The 18478-nt window shown below is 40.7% G+C and overlaps 1 protein-coding gene across 1 annotated transcript; it reads right to left on the bottom strand.

The window, feature by feature from the left end:
- Positions 1-874: 874 nt before the first annotated feature.
- Positions 875-18086, bottom strand: LOC149839059 (serine/threonine protein phosphatase 2A 59 kDa regulatory subunit B' gamma isoform-like). Its single transcript, XM_090002243.1, has 4 exons — positions 17967-18086; positions 16142-17439; positions 1353-1731; positions 875-1241 (listed from the first exon to the last, which is right to left on the bottom strand). Exons 2-4 carry the CDS (start codon positions 17396-17398, stop codon positions 1180-1182), a joined length of 1698 nt encoding a protein of 565 aa, XP_089858369.1. The 5' UTR covers positions 17399-17439; positions 17967-18086; the 3' UTR covers positions 875-1179.
- Positions 18087-18478: the final 392 nt, after the last annotated feature.

Genomic DNA, 18478 nt, shown 5'->3' with positions numbered 1-18478 from the left:
TATGAGTAGGGGTGGCAAAACTTGACACGACACGCCAACCTGCCTCTTAGGCGGGTTCGGGTTTGGCAAAAACAAACCCATTTAATAAACAGGTCGACCCGCCTAACCTGTTTATTAAACGGGTCAGGTTCGTGTTAGGGGTATGCCAACCCGGCTGACCTGTTTAATAAACGGGTTAGGTGGGCGGGTCAACCCACCAACCCGACCCGCCAATCCGCTTACCCGACCAAACCCATTTATTAAGCGGGTTGGCGGGTCGTGTCGGGTTACCCGTTTAATAAACGGGTCGGGTTCGGGTTGAGGTATGCTGACCCGCCAACCCGACCCGATTGTCACCCCTAGATATGAGAACATAGGCTGTTTAAAAAAAAACACTTGAGAAAAAACTCATATATTTAAGAAGCATGTGCAAAAGGTAAAAAAAAATTAACTGAATATTTATGATTTTTTATTTTTGATATAAAGAGAATAGCCAAAATTGTAAAGCATTTTGAGAAACATGTCAAATTAGCTGTGGCGGATGATCATTTTCCAAAATTTGTTCCCTAAGTATTTAAATGCACCCACTAGCATAGAAAATGACATAAGATGTAAACAGCATTAAGGAAACAATTCAATGCCTAGACTCATTTTTGCACAAGGTAGCACCCCAATGGCCAACTATCAATCTAACGACCGATCAGGCTTTGATACCTGCCATCCATTTGACTGGATTGGCGATGCAGAGATAGCAGCCAGCCAACCGTAGAGCGGGAGGTTTATATACTGATGGAAACTTTTGAAGTGGAATACTCTGAACATCCCGTGATAATCTATTATGTGAATTCTGGACAAGGTTAAGAGAGAGCAGCAGCAAATGAAGCATTTCAAAATATTTAGCAAGGGGAAAGAGAGCAAATACTTTGATTATGATAATCAAGAAAATAAATTAACTTCCAAGATGGTAGAGGCAAAACCAGTGGCTTTGGCCCACCAAGTCATCCTTTAAAATGTCAACAAAAGGGAACCACAACCAATGAACCAACCAATGCAGTACTTTTAAGTAGCAGCACTGCAGCAGCTTGAAACTTCGATCAAGTTCCTCCATTGCCATCTTCCAGCTAGTGTCAACATGAAAAGAGATGATCAAATGGCAGCCTTCATATGCATATATAATATATACAGTGGCTTCAGTTTAGATTACAAATAAAAATAGCAACGAGGCAGAAGTGAAAGCAAGCATCCTCGAGTACATCTGCTCCCTGTACAGTGTAGTTTCATCCTTCAGACCAGATAACTCAAAAAAGCAGCACAAGCTGCTCCCCCTAGGATGTCCCCTGATAGACCCATAAAACCATTTGAAAATGCTCAACTCCCAGCAACAGGCCATTGACTGATTGAAGCAGTGTGGAAGGGAAGAAAGCCGGGGACGAGAACTGCTTCATTACTGATTGCCTTGGATGCAGCAACCTCCTCCAACCGCTTCCACGTGGCTTCCCGCTTATCTTGAACCTCTTTTTCCTTGTCTTCATTTTCCTGGAACTTTATCAAGATCTCCTCAAATAGCTCAGGATCCAGATCCAAGAAGATCTTCCTGACATTTAGTGTCAGGCTTTGAACTGCCTGATTCCAGTGCCCCCTAGTATTTTTCTCTAAAGATGGCAGGATAATGGGCAGAATAACTTTTATATTTTGTCTAATCAAATTAACAATGTGATCATTGTTCCATAAGAATAAAGCACGTTCAGCCACCTGCAGAAACAAATAGAATGCGTTTGTTCAACAAACACTCAGCATCTCATTCTAACACTAGATATTGCTCATGAACCCTGCAAAAATCGAATTTAGACCGTCGTCTTTCTGTTGTCAGGAAAAAGTCTACACATTCTCATACTTGCAGTGCAACAGAAGATGCATATAAAAAGTGTCCAAATCAGACCTTACCATTTAAAAGTCCAAATATCAAGCATCACATCTTTCTCAGATGATTGAATGTGTTAGACGAAACTGTTGCAGTCAAACATGCTTTTTGCCAAATTATCCCCTAAAAGGAACTTAAAGTCACCAACTTTTGGATTCCACCAGGATTAGCAAACAAGTCATCATGACACCATTGTAAGTTATTCTGGTATGCTAGGGTGTGAGATTTGGAACCCAAGGCCCTATGTCTGACAGTGTGATTCTTACTGATCCCGCTACCATGCTCAACTGGTTGAAAGTTATGGCACCATCCACAGCTTTGGTTTGGACGTCCCATTATGGGCCAAGAGGTTCCATATTGACCGTCACCCAGTTTCTGGGTCTGCCATCTCCACAAGTACTCCTCTGCCAACCAGGGTTAGTCTCCGGTTGACTTTGGCTAGTTATGGCACCATCGACAGTAATCCTAGTTCTAATCGAAACCTATTCAACAGCAACCAGCTATGTTTGTTCATTTTCTGCCACTCAGAACTCCCCATCCTTTCTCTATAAATCATCGATTCTGCTCATTACCTCCAGTAGGGCACTTCATACACCTATCACACGGGCTAGTTGAGCAATTGGGTAATTGGATACAAATATTGTCAAGCTTCTGAAGCATCGGGCTGAAGCAGCTTCACTAGTTTCGTTCACATAAACTATGTATAAATGGGACAAAACACAAATAAGAAAATGATCCAAAGCACAGACAACAATATCAAAACCAATTTAGTATTATATATATATAGGGAAGGGGGCCGTCCAGTAGGATGGTCCAAACCATACAGCTCCTTATGAGCTGCCCAATTTTAAAAATCAGACAGTCCTGCTCTCTCTCTCTCTCTCTCTCTCTCTCTCTCTCTCTCTCACACACACACACACACACACACACACACCACCCGCTGGTGGCTGGGTGGCTGGTGAGAAATGATGGAAAGAGGGAGGGGGGAGGCCGTGGAAAATTTTGGGGAAGGTGTGGAGGATGAACCAGAGAGAGAGAAAGCAGGTCATTCTCTGGAGACCACCTGGTGGCACGCTGACGACCATTTGATGGCTACCCATCATCGTATGTGGGATGGCGTGGGGGGAGGAGGGTGGAGCAGTGTCAAGGTGGAGGTCAAGCATCGGGTGGAGAGAGAGAGAGAGAGGACCGTCCATCAATAGCAGGATGGACTGTCCAAATGCTGCTGGATGGTTTGGACGATCCTCCCGCTGGTATATATATCATACTCACTTTATCGTTAAAGGTAATTTCTAGATAAATTTTCAAAATGTGATTTTTCTCGAGAAAATTTTAAAAGCTATGAATAATAAAAGAGACAATAAATAATATGTTTTGTAGTATTTTTCTTGAAACAATTAGAAAAGGCTTTAAAATATAAAAGAAACAAAAAAATACTTAAAATATATAAGAAGATGTGTTTTTTTAATCTCAGAAATATCTTGGGAAAATATCACAATATTTTAGGTTTTGGTGATGTTTTGAAAATCTCGGGAAATATCAGCTGACCTTGAAAACCTACAATAACCTGTCACATGGGTGCGGGTGCAGGGGTGCGGCACTTTAAAAAAACTTGGGTGCGGCAAAAAAAAATATATATATATATATATATATATATATATATATATATATATATATATATATATATATATATATATATATATATATATATATATATATATATATATATAATTTTTAAGTTTTAACAATTAACAACAGTAACACTAATGAAATAAAAAACAATTATCATCAAATCAATTCAGCATCATGCATGCAATAAATCAAATTAACAATCTACAATTCTATTTTACATCATAAAAACCAACACCACAATTATAAAAACAATCAAATAAGTAAAGCAGAAAAGAAGTGAAGTAAATTATATTGTAATTGCTAATTGGATGCTCCTCACTTTATCAAATCCGAGTACACAGATTCGGGTTTGGTTTGGATATCTGACCCAAATCCGAACCATTGACATGCATACTCCCAAGTATGATAACTATTCATGCATATGAATTCCATAAATGCTTAGCCTTAGCCAATGCATACTCTAGGATCAATGGCACCTTTGCATGCTCAATAGAGATGGTACATAGATGAAACTGCAACCGAACATAGCTTAGCATGATGGAGCTATGCTTGAAGGAGATAGAACAACAAAAGCCACCTATAAATTAGTGACGAAGAGAGCATTCTTAGCCGTAGTAATGCAAATAACAAGTATAAACATGAACTGTCAATCAAAGCAGCGTCTCCCTGCGGATTATGTCTGGCAGAACTGTCTCTATTCCGGTAAAACCAGCAGCTCAGCAGCTGATTCTAATGTGCCTTCCTAGTTGCCTAAGGATAATGGCACTGTATACAATGTGTAACAACATAGTGTATGAGAAAGCAATGTTGAAATCATTGCTTCATAAACGCAAAGAAAATGGGAGGAAGAGTAAGGTTGCAGAGAGAGGGAAAGGGAGGGCAGGATAGAGGGGTTTGGGACAGGGAAAGAGAGGGTTGCGTAGAGAGGGCGGGAGAGAGAGGGTTGCAGAGAGAGGAAAAGATAGGGTGGGAGAGAGAGCGATAGTGAGAGAGACATAGAGATTGAGAGTGAGAGACGGAGAGAAGAGAGACAGAGCGAGTGAGACAGTACCTGAGGAGGAGAGGTCCGGCAGAGAGGTCGTAGTCGGCGTCGGGGTCCGGCGGAGAGGTCGTCGTCGACTTCGGCTTCAGGAGGAGAGGTCGGGAGGAGAGGAAGGGAGGATTAGGGTAAAAAAAAATTCCCTAATCCTCCTCTCCGCAGCCCATTTCATCGAGCAGAAATTTATTTTATTTTATTTAAGGTCTAAAAACTGGACAAAAATGACCCTGAGTGTGTTGAGTGCACCCAGGTTCGGGTTGACCGCACTAGGTGCCACACCCGCATCGCGTCACATCGACACAGGTGCAGCACCTGGTTGGATGAATCCCTGTGACTTGAGAATAACACAATATTTTCAAAATATTGACAATACCAGTGACTATGAACGTAGGCCTCTAATTTCTTAGGTGCAAGAATAAATAAGAGCAACACCAATGGCAATTACAAAAATAAAACAAAAGAAAAAAATCAATACTGAAGATGAAAAAAATCATGAAACATGAGATAAACTTTGTCTAAAGCATGTTTAAGTCTTTGGAATTGCCCATGAAGGACCATTTTCATGTTATTGGCACAAAAGTTCTGGCCCAAGGTCTTTTACCCTAAATTGCTTTATAGGAAAGACTCCAACAAGGATCTACCAATGGTCCATGGCACCATTCACTAAAAACTGCCATCAGTTGCTCCACATCCAAAAAAAGATCCGCTTCATGACATAAAGAGAACCCACAGTCTTACAACTTTCATATCATTCCCACCCTCCTTCACCACCTTATTTTTTAAGCCATATTAGAAGATAATCCACCATTGTCCATCTATCAACTATTGCCTTTAAGATTGAAATTGAGGTCACTAGCAGATGAGGCCAATTATACATATTATGGGGGACCAATAAGTGTGAGCAAGTGTGAGCACATCATCCAACAGTCATCTTCTCGAGATCAAACGTCCATCACAAACCCTAAATTAATTCCATAAAAATATCAAATGTTGCAACCTCTGATCTAACTCCACATAATATCAACCCTGGCCACCATGAAATTGGTTTTTCCATGGATCACGGTTATTAAGAAAACCTTTATCTCAAGAAACTTTTAAAATATCATGAAAAGAGTTTCAAAAATTATTCTTGGGGATCACTAAAATCAAAGGAAAAATCAAGAATAATGGAAACATATGGAGACAAAAAAAGGAACGTTTGTTTTAAAGATGTGATGTACATGGATTTGCTCATTCCATTTTGCTTCATCTCGTCAATTAAGTCAATAATGTCAATAAAGTTGATACATGATATGCAACCTACACACCTTTACAGCCTCATGGATAACTAAGTAAATCATTCGCACAAGTCAACAACATATGTGCTTTCCTTAAAACTTAAGCAACACAACTTTTCTACTAACGACAACTTAAAAAGCATTAAATGGTAAAGATAAGGCCTATGTCACATGGGTGCGGGTGCGAGTGCAGGTGTGGGTGAGGGTGAGGGTGAGGGGGTGCGGCACTTTAAAAAAACTTGGGTGCGGGGGTGCGGCAAAAATATAAAAAAAAATTATATATATAAAGTCCAAAAGTTGGACATAAATGACCCTGGGTGCGGTCAACACACCCAGGGTCAGGTTGACCGCACCGAGTGCCGCACCCAGTTGGCCGAGTCCTTGTGACATAGGATAAGGCTTAAAAAATGAAATTCATGAAAGAATAGAAACATAATGTCCAGATATTGAGACATCTTTGTGTTTGTGTTTGTGTTTGTGTGTGCGCAAAGCACCGTCAAGTGATGGATTGTGATAGATCTCTTTCCTAAGATCCAAGTTGCTACAGTATAAGGGAATTGAATGGAATTTTCAGATGGAAAAGCAGATCCTGCAATTCACAATCTAGTTTAGAGAGATCCCAATTCAGATTTACTGAAAGGTGCCTGATCTAAACAGATCGTTACTCTCAGGTAGAACGATGGAAATGGCGAGCTCATCTTTGAGGGAGGAGAAACCTCCAGAAATCTTTTATTTCATCTTATGCCTTTGAATTACAATTCATGGCTCATATATTCTAACTACTAGTGACTACTCAAATTCTACACAATTTCATAAATGCCTACCATGTCCCTTCCATCAAGGTTTATCACCTCACCCCTTTACAATTTTTATTTCACACAATCCCTCCTCCCCCCACTACAATGCATGCAAGAGAAAATTAAACATTCTGTTGCTAACACACTCCCTCTTCAATACGGCAGCTTGCCCTCAAGGTGCAAAAGTGCAGGGTAATGAATCATCACTTAATCTTCATCCTCCCATGTTGAACTTTCTTTTCCAAACCCTGCCCATTCCAGTAGCACTTGAGTAACTAAGCTCCTACGATTCCAAATTTTGTGTTTGCCTATGATACGAGTCGGAACTGGTTCTTCCCGACCAATGTTGTGAAAAGTGTTCAGGCGTAGCATAGCGCTCCACCAAAAAACTGAAGCGAGGCATAAAGTGTAAGCCTCAAAAAAAATTAACATAAAAAAATCCTTTAAAAAATATCTAACAATACAAATAAATAAAATAAATGTTTTATTGATGAAGCAACAACCAATAAGAAATAGAAAATCTCAAATAAATATAGACAAATATAAGACTAACATTTAAAAGTAACATTAATGCAACAACCTGATATATGTAAGTATCTAAGAAATAAAATATGAGCATTCAATAAAAAATTAAGTAACAAAATCGCTAACAATCAAATTTCTCAACATTATGCCATCATCAGAAAATGCATATTAGCATTAACAACTTTTAATAATTAAATAGCCCAACAAAAGATCAAGATCATCGTGTTCTAAATGTTTCACAAACATTTAGGGTCTATAATTGCAGCATATAGCAAGTTTAAATTTTCAATAGTATTCATGCAAAATTAGGATGATGACACATTTGAGCCTGTTCACTCATCACTGCAGCAATCACATTGAGGTTTGGCAAGACAGATTCACTAAGCAAGACTATCAACCCAGCAATATAGCCCACCAAACACTTCACGAAAAACTAGTCCCATTATGAAAGACTAGCAACCAGATTAATAACACCTACCGAGCACTTAGCAAAAAATCAAATTTATCTACAATTACAAGAGTGACAAATCTCACAGATTACACAAGCACAAAATCACAAACCCATCTGTTATTGGAAGGAAAAAAATTAGACAAGAATAGGTTGTATGAGAGAGGGAGTAACATAGAGAGGGGGGGGGGGGGGGGGAGGGGAAACAAAGAGAGAGGGAGACAGCGAGAGGGAGAAACAGAGAGGGCGAGAGGGAGAACCAGAGAGAGACAAGGAGAGTGAGAGTGAGAAACATAGAGAGAGAGGGAGACAGAAAGAGAGCAAGAGGGAGAAAACAGAGAGAGAAGGGGACAACGAGAGAGTGAGAGACAGAGAGAGAGAGAGGGAGACAACGAGAGAGTGCGTGAGAGAGAGAGAGAGAGGGAGAGAGGAACAGACAGAGAGATATGGCGAGAGGGAGAGAGAGGGAGAAACAAAGAGAGAGAGGGAGACAGCAAGAGGGAGAAAGGGAGAAATAAAGAGAGGGAGACAACGAGAGGGCAAGAGGGAGACAACGAGAGAGAGAAAGGGAGAGAGGGAGAAACAAAGAAAGAGGGAGACAAAGAGAGGGAGGGCGTTGTTCCTCTTCTTCTTCTTCTTCTTGTTCTTCTTCTTCTTTTCAGTAGAGAGAGGGACACAACGAGAGGGAAGGCAAGAGACGAGAGAGGGAGAGATGAGAGGGGGGAGTGTCCTAATCAGTCGAGCCTCCCCCGTTTTTGGGTCAAATAGGGGCTTTGACCCCCATTTAACCCAAACAAAAAAGGCACAAGCCTCAGCTTCAGGCGTAAGCCCCATAGCGTACGAGGTATGCACCTTAATGGATTTGCACTTTTTTAGTGCGCCCCAAGGCCAAAGGGCTCTCACCTTGTGGCAAGGCATGCTTTTTGCGCCTTGAGGCGCACTTTTAACAATATTGTTCCTGACTCTCAGTCAGTGGTAATGGAGTCACGCTAGTGGGCTTTGAACTCCTTCAACTTGCTTACATGAAATACAGGGTATAAGATGGCATCTTCCGGTAAAGTAAGCTTGTATGCTACCATCCCAATCCTTTATGTTTTATAGAACGGTCCATAGCACAAAGGTGAAAGCTTATGTAATGTTGCTTTCCCAAATGCAGAGTGTGTTGTTTATAAGGGAGGCGTTTAAGTAATACCTAGTCTCCAGACATGTATTCTCAGTCCTTCCTTTTATGGTCATAATATTGTTTTATCCACATCCAAATTTTTCTTCAGAATACGTAACACCTCATCACAATCCTTGAGTTGAACATCAACCTCTTCCACTAGCGAATGGCACGAAATGTAAGTCTAAAGACTCTAAACATGAGGAAGGGCCTACCATACACTGCTTTGAAGGGAGTCATTCCTATCGATGAATGATGAACAGTGTTGTAACACCATTCTATCCAAGGCAGCCATTTCAACCACTGCTTAGGCTTTTCTCTTGTAAAACATCGTAAATATGTTTCTATGCATTTATTAACCACTTCCATCTGACCATTTGTTTGAGAATGATAAGATGTGCTCATTTTTAAGTGAGTACCCATACTCACACCAGAAGGTGCTGACAAAAATATGATCTACGAAAAATGGATTTAGGAATACCATGCAATCTCCACACATATTCATGATATTTCTCTGCTACATCCTTTGCCAAGAATGGGTGAGCGAGAGAAATGTGGTTGGCATACTTAGACAGTCTATCCGCTACCACCATTATCACCGACTTACCTTGCACCATAGGTAAAGCCTCCACAAAGTCAATTGATGCATAAGCAATGGTTACAGCAACTCCGACAGCTGGAGTGTCATATTTGTTGTGTTGACAGACGCAACACTCTTGCACATAGTGTTGTACATCAGCCAATGTTCCTCTCCAATAAAAGGATGGTTACATGCAATGATATGTCCGATCTGCTGACTCATGTCCACCCGCAGGAGAAGAATGGAAGTGCTGTAAAATTACAGGTATTAGTTTGAAGGTCTTTGGGACAAACACTCGCCCTTTGTAATACATCAACCCTCCCTTCATAGAGTATCCCTTCACTGTTGTGTATTTCTACTCAACTGCTCATGAGTAAGCTTTGACTCCACTCTTACTGTGCTTTGTTTGCAACTTCTTCCAGATTTCCATCTCAGGGGAAGAGAGCAGTTTCAGTTGAGGATCCTCCATCCTGGACAAGGCATCAGCAAACTTGTTTTCCTGCCCTGGTTTGTACTAAACTACGAAGTCATATTCCCGTAGTTTTGTTAACCACTTCTGTTGTGAATGAGTGGTGACTCGCTGATTCATTAAATGGCACAGACTTTGATGGATTGTTCGAATGATAAACTGTTTGGCGAGCAAATAATGTCTCCACTTCAATACGACTGTGACTAGCTAATAGTTCTTTCTCATACGTAGCTAGTCTGCAAAATCTATTTGTCATTGCCTTACTGTAGAAAGCTATAGGTCAATCATTCTGTGTCATTACCGCTCTTATTCCTTGGTCTGAGGCATCCATCTCCGCAATAAAAGTTTAGTTGAAATTAGGTAACACCATGACGAGAGCTGAACAAAAGGCCTGCTTGAGCTGCTCAAAAGCCCTGTCTGCGACCGTGTCCCAACTGAAAACTGCTTCTTTCCTAAGTAGACGAGTTAATTTTTAATGAAACGCCTATAATAACCAGACAATCCCAGAAATCCTCTTAGTTGCCGACTAGTTTGTAGTGTACACTATTTGGTAACGGACTTCATCTTTGCGGGATCCGCTGCAACATTGTCATTGCTGATCACATGTCCCAAGTAAGAAACATGAATTAGACCTAAATTGCATTTGGCCAGTTTAGCAAACAATCAATTTTGCCGCAAAGTTTGCAACACTATCCATAAATGCTCAATGTGCTCAGACCACGACCTACTATATATCAATATATCGTCAAAAAATACAAGCACAAACTTTATCAAATACTCCTGAAACACATCATTCATTAGACTTTGAAAACTTGTGAGTGCATTTGTGAGACCAAACGGCATCACCTTAAATTCTAAATGTTTGTCATGTATACATAATGCTGTTTTTAGGATATCTTCTGGGGCCAATCTAATTTGGTGGTACCCAGCTCGCAAATCAAGTTTAGAAAAGTAGGTGGCTCCATATAGCTCGTCTAATAACTCATCAATAATAGGTATTGGATACTTATCTTTCATAGTTATTGCGTTAAGCACATGGTAATCCACACAAAAATGCCACATCCCGTCCTTCACCAACAAAATAGGGGGCACGTATGGACTAGTGCCTGACTGTATCAACCCCTCATCCAGCATCTTGTGCACCAGCTTCTCAATCTCTGCCTTCTGGGAGTGGGCATATGATATGGACGTACATTTGGCGGCCTCACCCTGGCTTCAATAGGAATCCTGTGATCATGGCTGCGCTATGGTGGCAGCCCCTTGGGCTTATTGAAAACATTGTTGCGTTCATTCAACAGTGGTTTGAGTTCTACTGGCACCTGATCACCATTGTTGTCATAGTCTCTCGAATCAAGCAACAAACAAAATGTATGTTATATTGTATCCCTCTAAATATCTTCAGTGCACTAGCAGCTTTCGCTTCCTGCAATTCCATACGGTTAGCACGTTAGCACGAATCACCACTATCTCCCCTTGATGTGTAAATTGCATATGCATATCCCCGAAGATCCACATAATGTCCCCCAAAAGACTGAAGCCACCGTATTCCCAAAACAACGTCGGCACTTTTCATATGTACCACAATCCAGCAAGAACGATTAGACCTATATCTCAATGTTAGCAGCTGCACACTTACTGCTACACTTCATGGAACTATCGTCTCCTACCATCATCTCAAAAGGGAGTTGCTGAATCAGCTTACAACTGGATGCCTGAGTTGCCTTTTGACTAACAAAGTTGAACGTGGAACTTGTGTCCACGAGAATACTAACAGGTTGCATATTCAACTTGCCAATTACTCTCATCGTTTGTGGTGTGGCCACATCAAACAATGAATGCAACGAGATTTCAGGCGGCTCGTTACCGTCGTGCTCCTCTGATTCTTGAGTCTCAAATTCATTCTCATCCTCTGCCTCTTCAACTGCATACATTTGCAGAGTCTTACAACGATGCTCAGGACCCCCATTTTTCGACACTGGTAACATAGACCACGTTTCTTTCTTACATCAAACAATGAATGCAACAAGATTTCAAGAGGCTCATTACAGTCGTGCTCCTCTGATTCTTGAGTCTCAAATTCATTCTCATCCTCTGGCTCTTCAACTGCATACATTTGCAGAGTCTTACAACGATGCTCAGGGCCCCCATTTTTCGACACTGGTAACATAGACCACGTTTCTTTCTAACATCTGCTCATTTGGGATCTTTTTTACAACCAGTTGGCGTGCACAATCAGCTTGCCTTGTCTTCCCCTTTTGTTCAGGTACTTCTTTAATTTCCCCTGATTTTCAAGGCCACTCTAGATGCATCAGCCTAGTATCATGCCCAATTCGAAACTTCTTCTGGTTCTTTTCCTCCACAATTCTAGCAGTTTTAAAACATTCCAATAATGTTTTAGGGTGCAGGGCTTGCACCTCCACCATTATGTCATCCTTTAACCCCCCCTAGGAAGGCCCCTATTAATGAATGCATCCTGTGACCTTCCAGTCACCATATTAATCAGATTTTCAAATTCAGCTTGATAATCTGAGATTGTACCCTTCTGCTTAATTATGGACAAGGCAACGCTAAAATTCGAGGATGGTCCAAACCTGATTGTCACCACCTTAACAAACTCCCAATTTGGTGTGCCCATTTGAGCTTCACGCCAGCAAAACCACATAAATGCATAATCTTCCAGATGAATTGAGGCGATAGCGACCTTATGATCTTCCAGTGTCCGTTGATATTGGAAATATTGTGCCGATCTAAAGACCCAGCTCATTGGATCTTGGCCGGAAAATCGAGGGAATTCCAATTTTGCTAGCCAACTCGGTATAATCATTGTATGATGCGTGGAGCTCTCTGCTTCATGATGATCATATCCCCATTTGCCGGTCGAATTCTGCACCAAAAGAGCCATTTGATCAGCTATGTGCTGCATCGAGATCTGCGTCTGTCTCATCAAATCACACATCTCCTCTTGCTGAATCTGAATGTTAGCATGCTCTTGTCTGAGTGCCTCTAACTCCTGCTGGACCTCCTTAATAGTCATGTTGACGGCCCAGAATCCTGGCTATGATACCAAAAATGGTAGATCTCTTTGGTAAGATCTAAGTTGCTAAAGGAAGAAGGGAATTGAATGGAATTTTCAGATGGAAAAACAAATCCTGCAATTCACAATCTAGTTTCGAGAGATCCCAATTCAGATTTACTGAATGATGCCTAATCTAAACAGATCACTATTCTTAGGTAGAACGCTGGAAATGGCGAGGTCCTCTTTGAGGGAGGAGAAACCTCCAGAAATCCTTTATTTCATCCTATGCCTTTGAATTACAATTCATGGGTCATATATTCTAGCTACTAGTGACTACTCAAATCCTGCACAATTTCAGAAATACCTACCCTGTCCCTTCCATCAAGATTTATCACTTCACCCCTTTACAATTTGTTATTTCCCACAATCTTCCCCACTCCCTTCTGTTGCTAACAGATTGATACATATGCACCATCGACTAACAAGAACCCATATTCACGCATTACTAAGGTACTAAATCAAAGCCAACTAAGAAGACTTTCTCATCAAGGCTACGTTGATTAGCAAAAATAAATTCCCACAAACAATTAGGGCTGGGTGATAGGCAGGCCTGGCCTCCGGTCAAGCTCGTTATGAAAAATTGTTGGGACGGCCCAGTACACATACATACATACATACATACATACATACATACATACATACATACATACATACATACATACATACATACAATATATTCAAGCTGAGCCACACAAGTCGGCCAGACAAAATCCAGGCTGGACCAGGCTCCACAAATGGAGCCCAAAACCGAGCCAAACCAGGCTAGGCAGTCCATGGTCTGAGTTTCCAAGCCAATTGACAACCCAAACAAACATTAAGTCATACGAAACCCACAATATGTGTAACTCACTCAGACGTCTTAAAGCAATTACATGGCGAGCTGACCAAGTTCAAGTTTAAATTCCATCAACCATGCAACAAAAGAATCCTGAGGAACTAGTTTATCATTCGAATGCCAGAAGATGTCTCAAACAAGTCACCCAGAAATTCTAAACATGGCCTCCGACAAACAAAATGAAGATAAAGGTTCAAGCTGAGAAGAAGAAACATGAATTATCAGATAAATTTAGCATAGTGTCAAATGCAACAAGAAAAAGAGGAAAGGAACTTACCCCATCACTTGAAATAGACTTAAGAAAAAGGTGCATCAGTTCTTACAGCATATTAGTACCAGTGTGGGTACATATAATTTAGGCTATGAAGATGATGATAACAAGGACAATACAAGGAGCATAAAACGTATGGTTATTTATTCTGATAACCTACTGAGCTCCCCTGATATAAGTTTCTAATATAGCATTTTTGTTCAAGAGAATTTCATGTTTCACCCTGCCTCTTCATGGACAGAATCTGGATATTCAGATCTGGGTTCATCACAAGATAACCTGATTGAAATGCCCACGTGCTTCCAAACCAGATAATCCATTACTTCAGGATGTTGACATTCTCTCCTTATTCTAAAAACATGTGTAACTTGGTGACTTACAAATTTTTTGAAAAATGTTCAAGATAGCATAAGATGGGACAAGAAATGGGATGTGAAAAGAACTGTAGAAATACCTCATCAAATATATTCTTCTCTACATGAGATGAGAAATGAAGCATGGCAATCAGAAAGACGAGTGTAAACAGATATTCATAGAGAAAAAAAATAAAAGGGTCAATATTGTTATGCCTGATAGAGAAATGAAGCATGGCAAGCAGCAACAGGAGCGTGAAATGGATATTCATACAGAAAAATAAAAGGGTCAATACTGCAATGTCTGATAGAAGTGATCTTGTAAAGTACATGGAGTGTCTCTTCAGAACTATATGCATACAACTGTCAAGAGCTATGTCACAGGGACTCGGCCAACTGGGTGCCGCACCCGCGTCGACGCGATGTGACGCGGGTGCGGCACCCGGTGTGGTCAACCTGTCCCTGGGTGCATTGACTGCACCCAGGGTCATTTATGTCCAACTTTTGGACTTTATATATATATACATATATATATATATACATATATATATATACATATATATATATATATAAAAAATTGCCGCACCCCCGCACCCAAGTTTTTTGAAAGTGCCGCATACCCGCACCCGCACCGATGTGACATAGGTCAAGAGAGACAAATAGAGCAGAGCATTAGATGATATACATTTTACAATGGATTCTTTATGATAACGGTGATATTTGGATGTCCAGACTTTAAATTATGAAGGTATGCTCTGAAAAAATGTTGATGTATGATGTATACAAAGAAGGAGAGAGAAAGATGCAGGAGTGGTCAAGACTCAAGACAGAGATCAACCAACAGAGAGCAAGGTGCAGAGGAAAATCTTAAGCATTCCAACTTTTATGGTTACAACTTTTGTCCAATTTGATCATTTCAGAATCAAAAAGTTGCCTCCAGACCATTATTTCTTTTAAGTTGCAATTTTTCACATTGAAAATCCAAACATAATTATCTTTCCAAAACTTACCTTAGAGGTTCTTAGGGACAAATAGTAAATCCATAATAGGGTTCAGCATAATCTCAGAACTAGAACTACAAATTGCAGGGCCAATTAATAAAAAAGTCCAAACTTCAGAACTACAACGTCCAGGATCAGCTAGTAAAAAAGTTCAAACTTCAGATTACATCATTAGGATAAAGACTGAAAAACAGTCCCCCGAAAGGACACGACCATATTTTTAGGGTTTCTAGCAAAACCTTCTGGAGAAGCACACATGTCCAAAATACCTGACAGAAGAACATACCAACCCCCAGTTGAAGCCTTGTAATACAAGCATATAATAGGAAAAATTATATATAAGATACCACATCTTGCATAGCATTTCTCAGCAAAATTTTAAATTAAATAAAACATAGATAGAAATAAAGTTGTCAAGACCACGAGCACGAATAAGCAATAAGAATCAGGCATTTATAAGAATATAATCCTAAACAAGATTAGCAATTTTGTTAGGAAGAATAGCTCACATGAGCAAGAAAGAACTAAATGTGAAAAAATGGAAACATAAAATAAAATCAGACATGCTAAAAGTAAGCAAACTAACCTATTGCTAAAGAAATAGTGAAGATTAAGAAGGTAAATAACTTGTTGATACTTAAAGAGCACAGGAGACCCTTAATTTTGTGAGTCAAGAGAATGAAAATCAAAATAAACAGACATGTTGGAGGAGGGGAATCAAAAGCCTTGAAAATTCATCCATAACAAACATCCAAAGGAAATTGAAGCGAACATACTTGAAAGTGTGAGCTGTTTAAACAGTGTCCAATTTGGCGAAACAATGGCACCATACACCGCTGGAATTCTGCCTCCTGAGTTGCTTCCAACACCTCCTCCAGCTCACCCAGGAACATGACTTCCTTAGAACTACTAGTAATCGGCCAGTATTTCAACAAACCCCTTATTACTGTATCAACAAGTTTACAGTCCTTCTCTACAAATTGTGTGATGCAGTAAGACAATTGCTGATGATACGTAGCAATACACTTTGGTTTGTGAAGTGGAATTAGAGCACGGACGAGGAATAACTTGTGTTCTTCTTTCAAAGGCAAAGCAAACCCATTAATAATACTACCCAGAATTTCCAGCAGCTCTGCAATCCCATTGTGCTTCTCCGTTTCAAAAATAAAGCGATAAAATATGTTGTTTATGGCCTTCCTAATAAACGGTCTGTGTACCATAAATTTACCATATATCCGATGAAGAATAGTCTTCAAGTACTCCCTTTCCCTAGGGTCCTCAGAATCAAAAAGATCCAACAACCTAAGAACAAAAGAATGATCAATATACCTCTTTGCCAATTTTGCATCCATCTCCGGCGACGTGACAAACCTCAAAAGGAACTCATACACAATCTGTAGGTGTGGCCATGCGGGATCCATCACGGGCTCCTCTTCTTCCATTTCAAACGACTCTACTGGCTTGCTCTCATGAGAGGAAGATGGAAGTGCTCTGAACAAATTGGCAGAAACCATTCTCGTGATCTCTTGCATTACAGGCTCTGTAAACTTGCCATTGGCCGACGCTACATAATCCACGAGATCCAGCAGCGTCTGCCGCTTGATATCTTTCTCTTTAGAAAACTTGGCAGGATCAGAAAAATCGAACACCACGCAGCACATGTTCAACTTCTTCACGAACAAGTTCTGTTTCTCGGAGTTAGAGACATCCCTGAAGCCCGGCAAAGCTTGGTAATTGGCAACCAAGTAATCGTTTCCCTTCCTGGCATTCATATGATCAACAGCCGGCAGTTTACTGCCAAAAGCCTGTTCAGAATTCATGCCAGGATCCCGATTCAAGGCCGAGTCATTTGCTCGGGGCAATGAAGAGGCACTAACAGCCCCGGAGTTCCCATGCCGGACACCTCCAGAGTCACTGGTCCTCAAATTCTTCGACGAATCGGGGAGGGGAACCGCAGCATTTCCTCCTGATTCTTTACTCTCCGCCGATTTCGATGGCTTTCGGGGGAGCTTACCGAGTATCTGTTTGAACATAACTGTAGGCTCTCTCTCCCCACCAAAACCTCAAAAAAACCCTGTTCAACTAAAAGACCTAATCATAATGGGACTTTCCAACTCCCCAACTTCCAGAATAATGAACTAGGGCAGAAAACTCAAAAAAAAAAAAACATGGGTGTCCCTCAATCGCTTGAGAACGCAGGTATAAACACAAAACAGCAGATGGATATCGCTCAATCTACCAGACAGTTAGCACGCCGCAATTCCTAGAACAGTGAACTAGGGAAAAAGCACAAGAAAACGGAAAAACCCCACCCGTTAATCGATCGAGATGGGCACAGTAAGGCCAGGAAAAAAGAAACGAGTATGACCCAACAACACAAGGAAAAAAACACCAATCTGCAAAAGAGGCAAATAAAAAGAAGGGGGATGCAAAAAAAAGAATGATATTTTCCTTTTCTCTACGAGTGGTTGAAGAAATCGGAGCTAAAAACAATTCAGATACAGAAAGAAAAAACAAGGCGCTCTTTTCTTCATCAAGAAAAAGGAATAAGGAAAAGAAAGTAGAGAGGGGGGAGAGAAGATGGTGATGGGTCTCACTCACTGGGTCGTTTTCTTCCAGAGGGAGACGCGGACAGAGGACGGGGAAGCGCGGTGCCGCCCCACGCGCGCACACTGAAAGAAGCTTCAGAGAGAGCGAGAGAGGATGGATCCTCTTGGGCTGGTCTTTATTTCAACTTGGGGGTGGGGGTGGGGGGAGACCAATGCAGGATAACTCTGCAGACAATCCGTCCCGTCCGATCTCTGAAAACAACCTTTCCGCCCATCCCCCTTTTCCTTTCGCTATTTTATCTTTTCTGTTATGTTAACTTGGGTTTCTTTATTGTAATTATATGTACAAAGTCTTCGTTAGACTGCTGTATTGTGTTTGTCCATTCAGACTATTCTTTTACAAATCATTTTTAATTTTAGCTTGTGACGAATGTATTCACGCAAACGATATGTGATCTACATGATTTACTTATTTAGTAGAAAGTGAGTTTTTGAATTATGTGATTGTGACATATAAGCAGGTTTTGTTTAAGGCTTCAAAAATCAAAAGCTCAAAATGCACTG

Source organism: Nuphar pumila, chromosome 4 (assembly GCF_984573655.1).
Source record: "Nuphar pumila chromosome 4, dmNupPumi1.hap1.1, whole genome shotgun sequence".
In the NCBI taxonomy this organism is placed as follows: Eukaryota; Viridiplantae; Streptophyta; class Magnoliopsida; order Nymphaeales; family Nymphaeaceae; genus Nuphar; species Nuphar pumila.
The sequence above is the reverse complement of the archived record's forward strand: the minus strand, read 5'-3'. Positions and strand labels throughout refer to the sequence as shown.

What these genes read in the sequence shown, in the direction of transcription:
- LOC149839059 (XM_090002243.1), bottom strand. Translation starts at nt 17,398, where the DNA reads ATGTTCAAACAGATACTCGGTAAGCTCCCCCGAAAGCCATCGAAATCG. An exon ending in TAAACAGCTCACACTTTCAA is followed by an intron (nt 1,732 to 16,141) that starts GTATGTTCGCTT and finishes TTGTTTCTGCAG; the next exon opens with GTGGCTGAACGTGCTTTATT. An exon ending in TCAATGGCCTGTTGCTGGGA is followed by an intron (nt 1,242 to 1,352) that starts GTTGAGCATTTT and finishes TACACTGTACAG; the next exon opens with GGAGCAGATGTACTCGAGGA.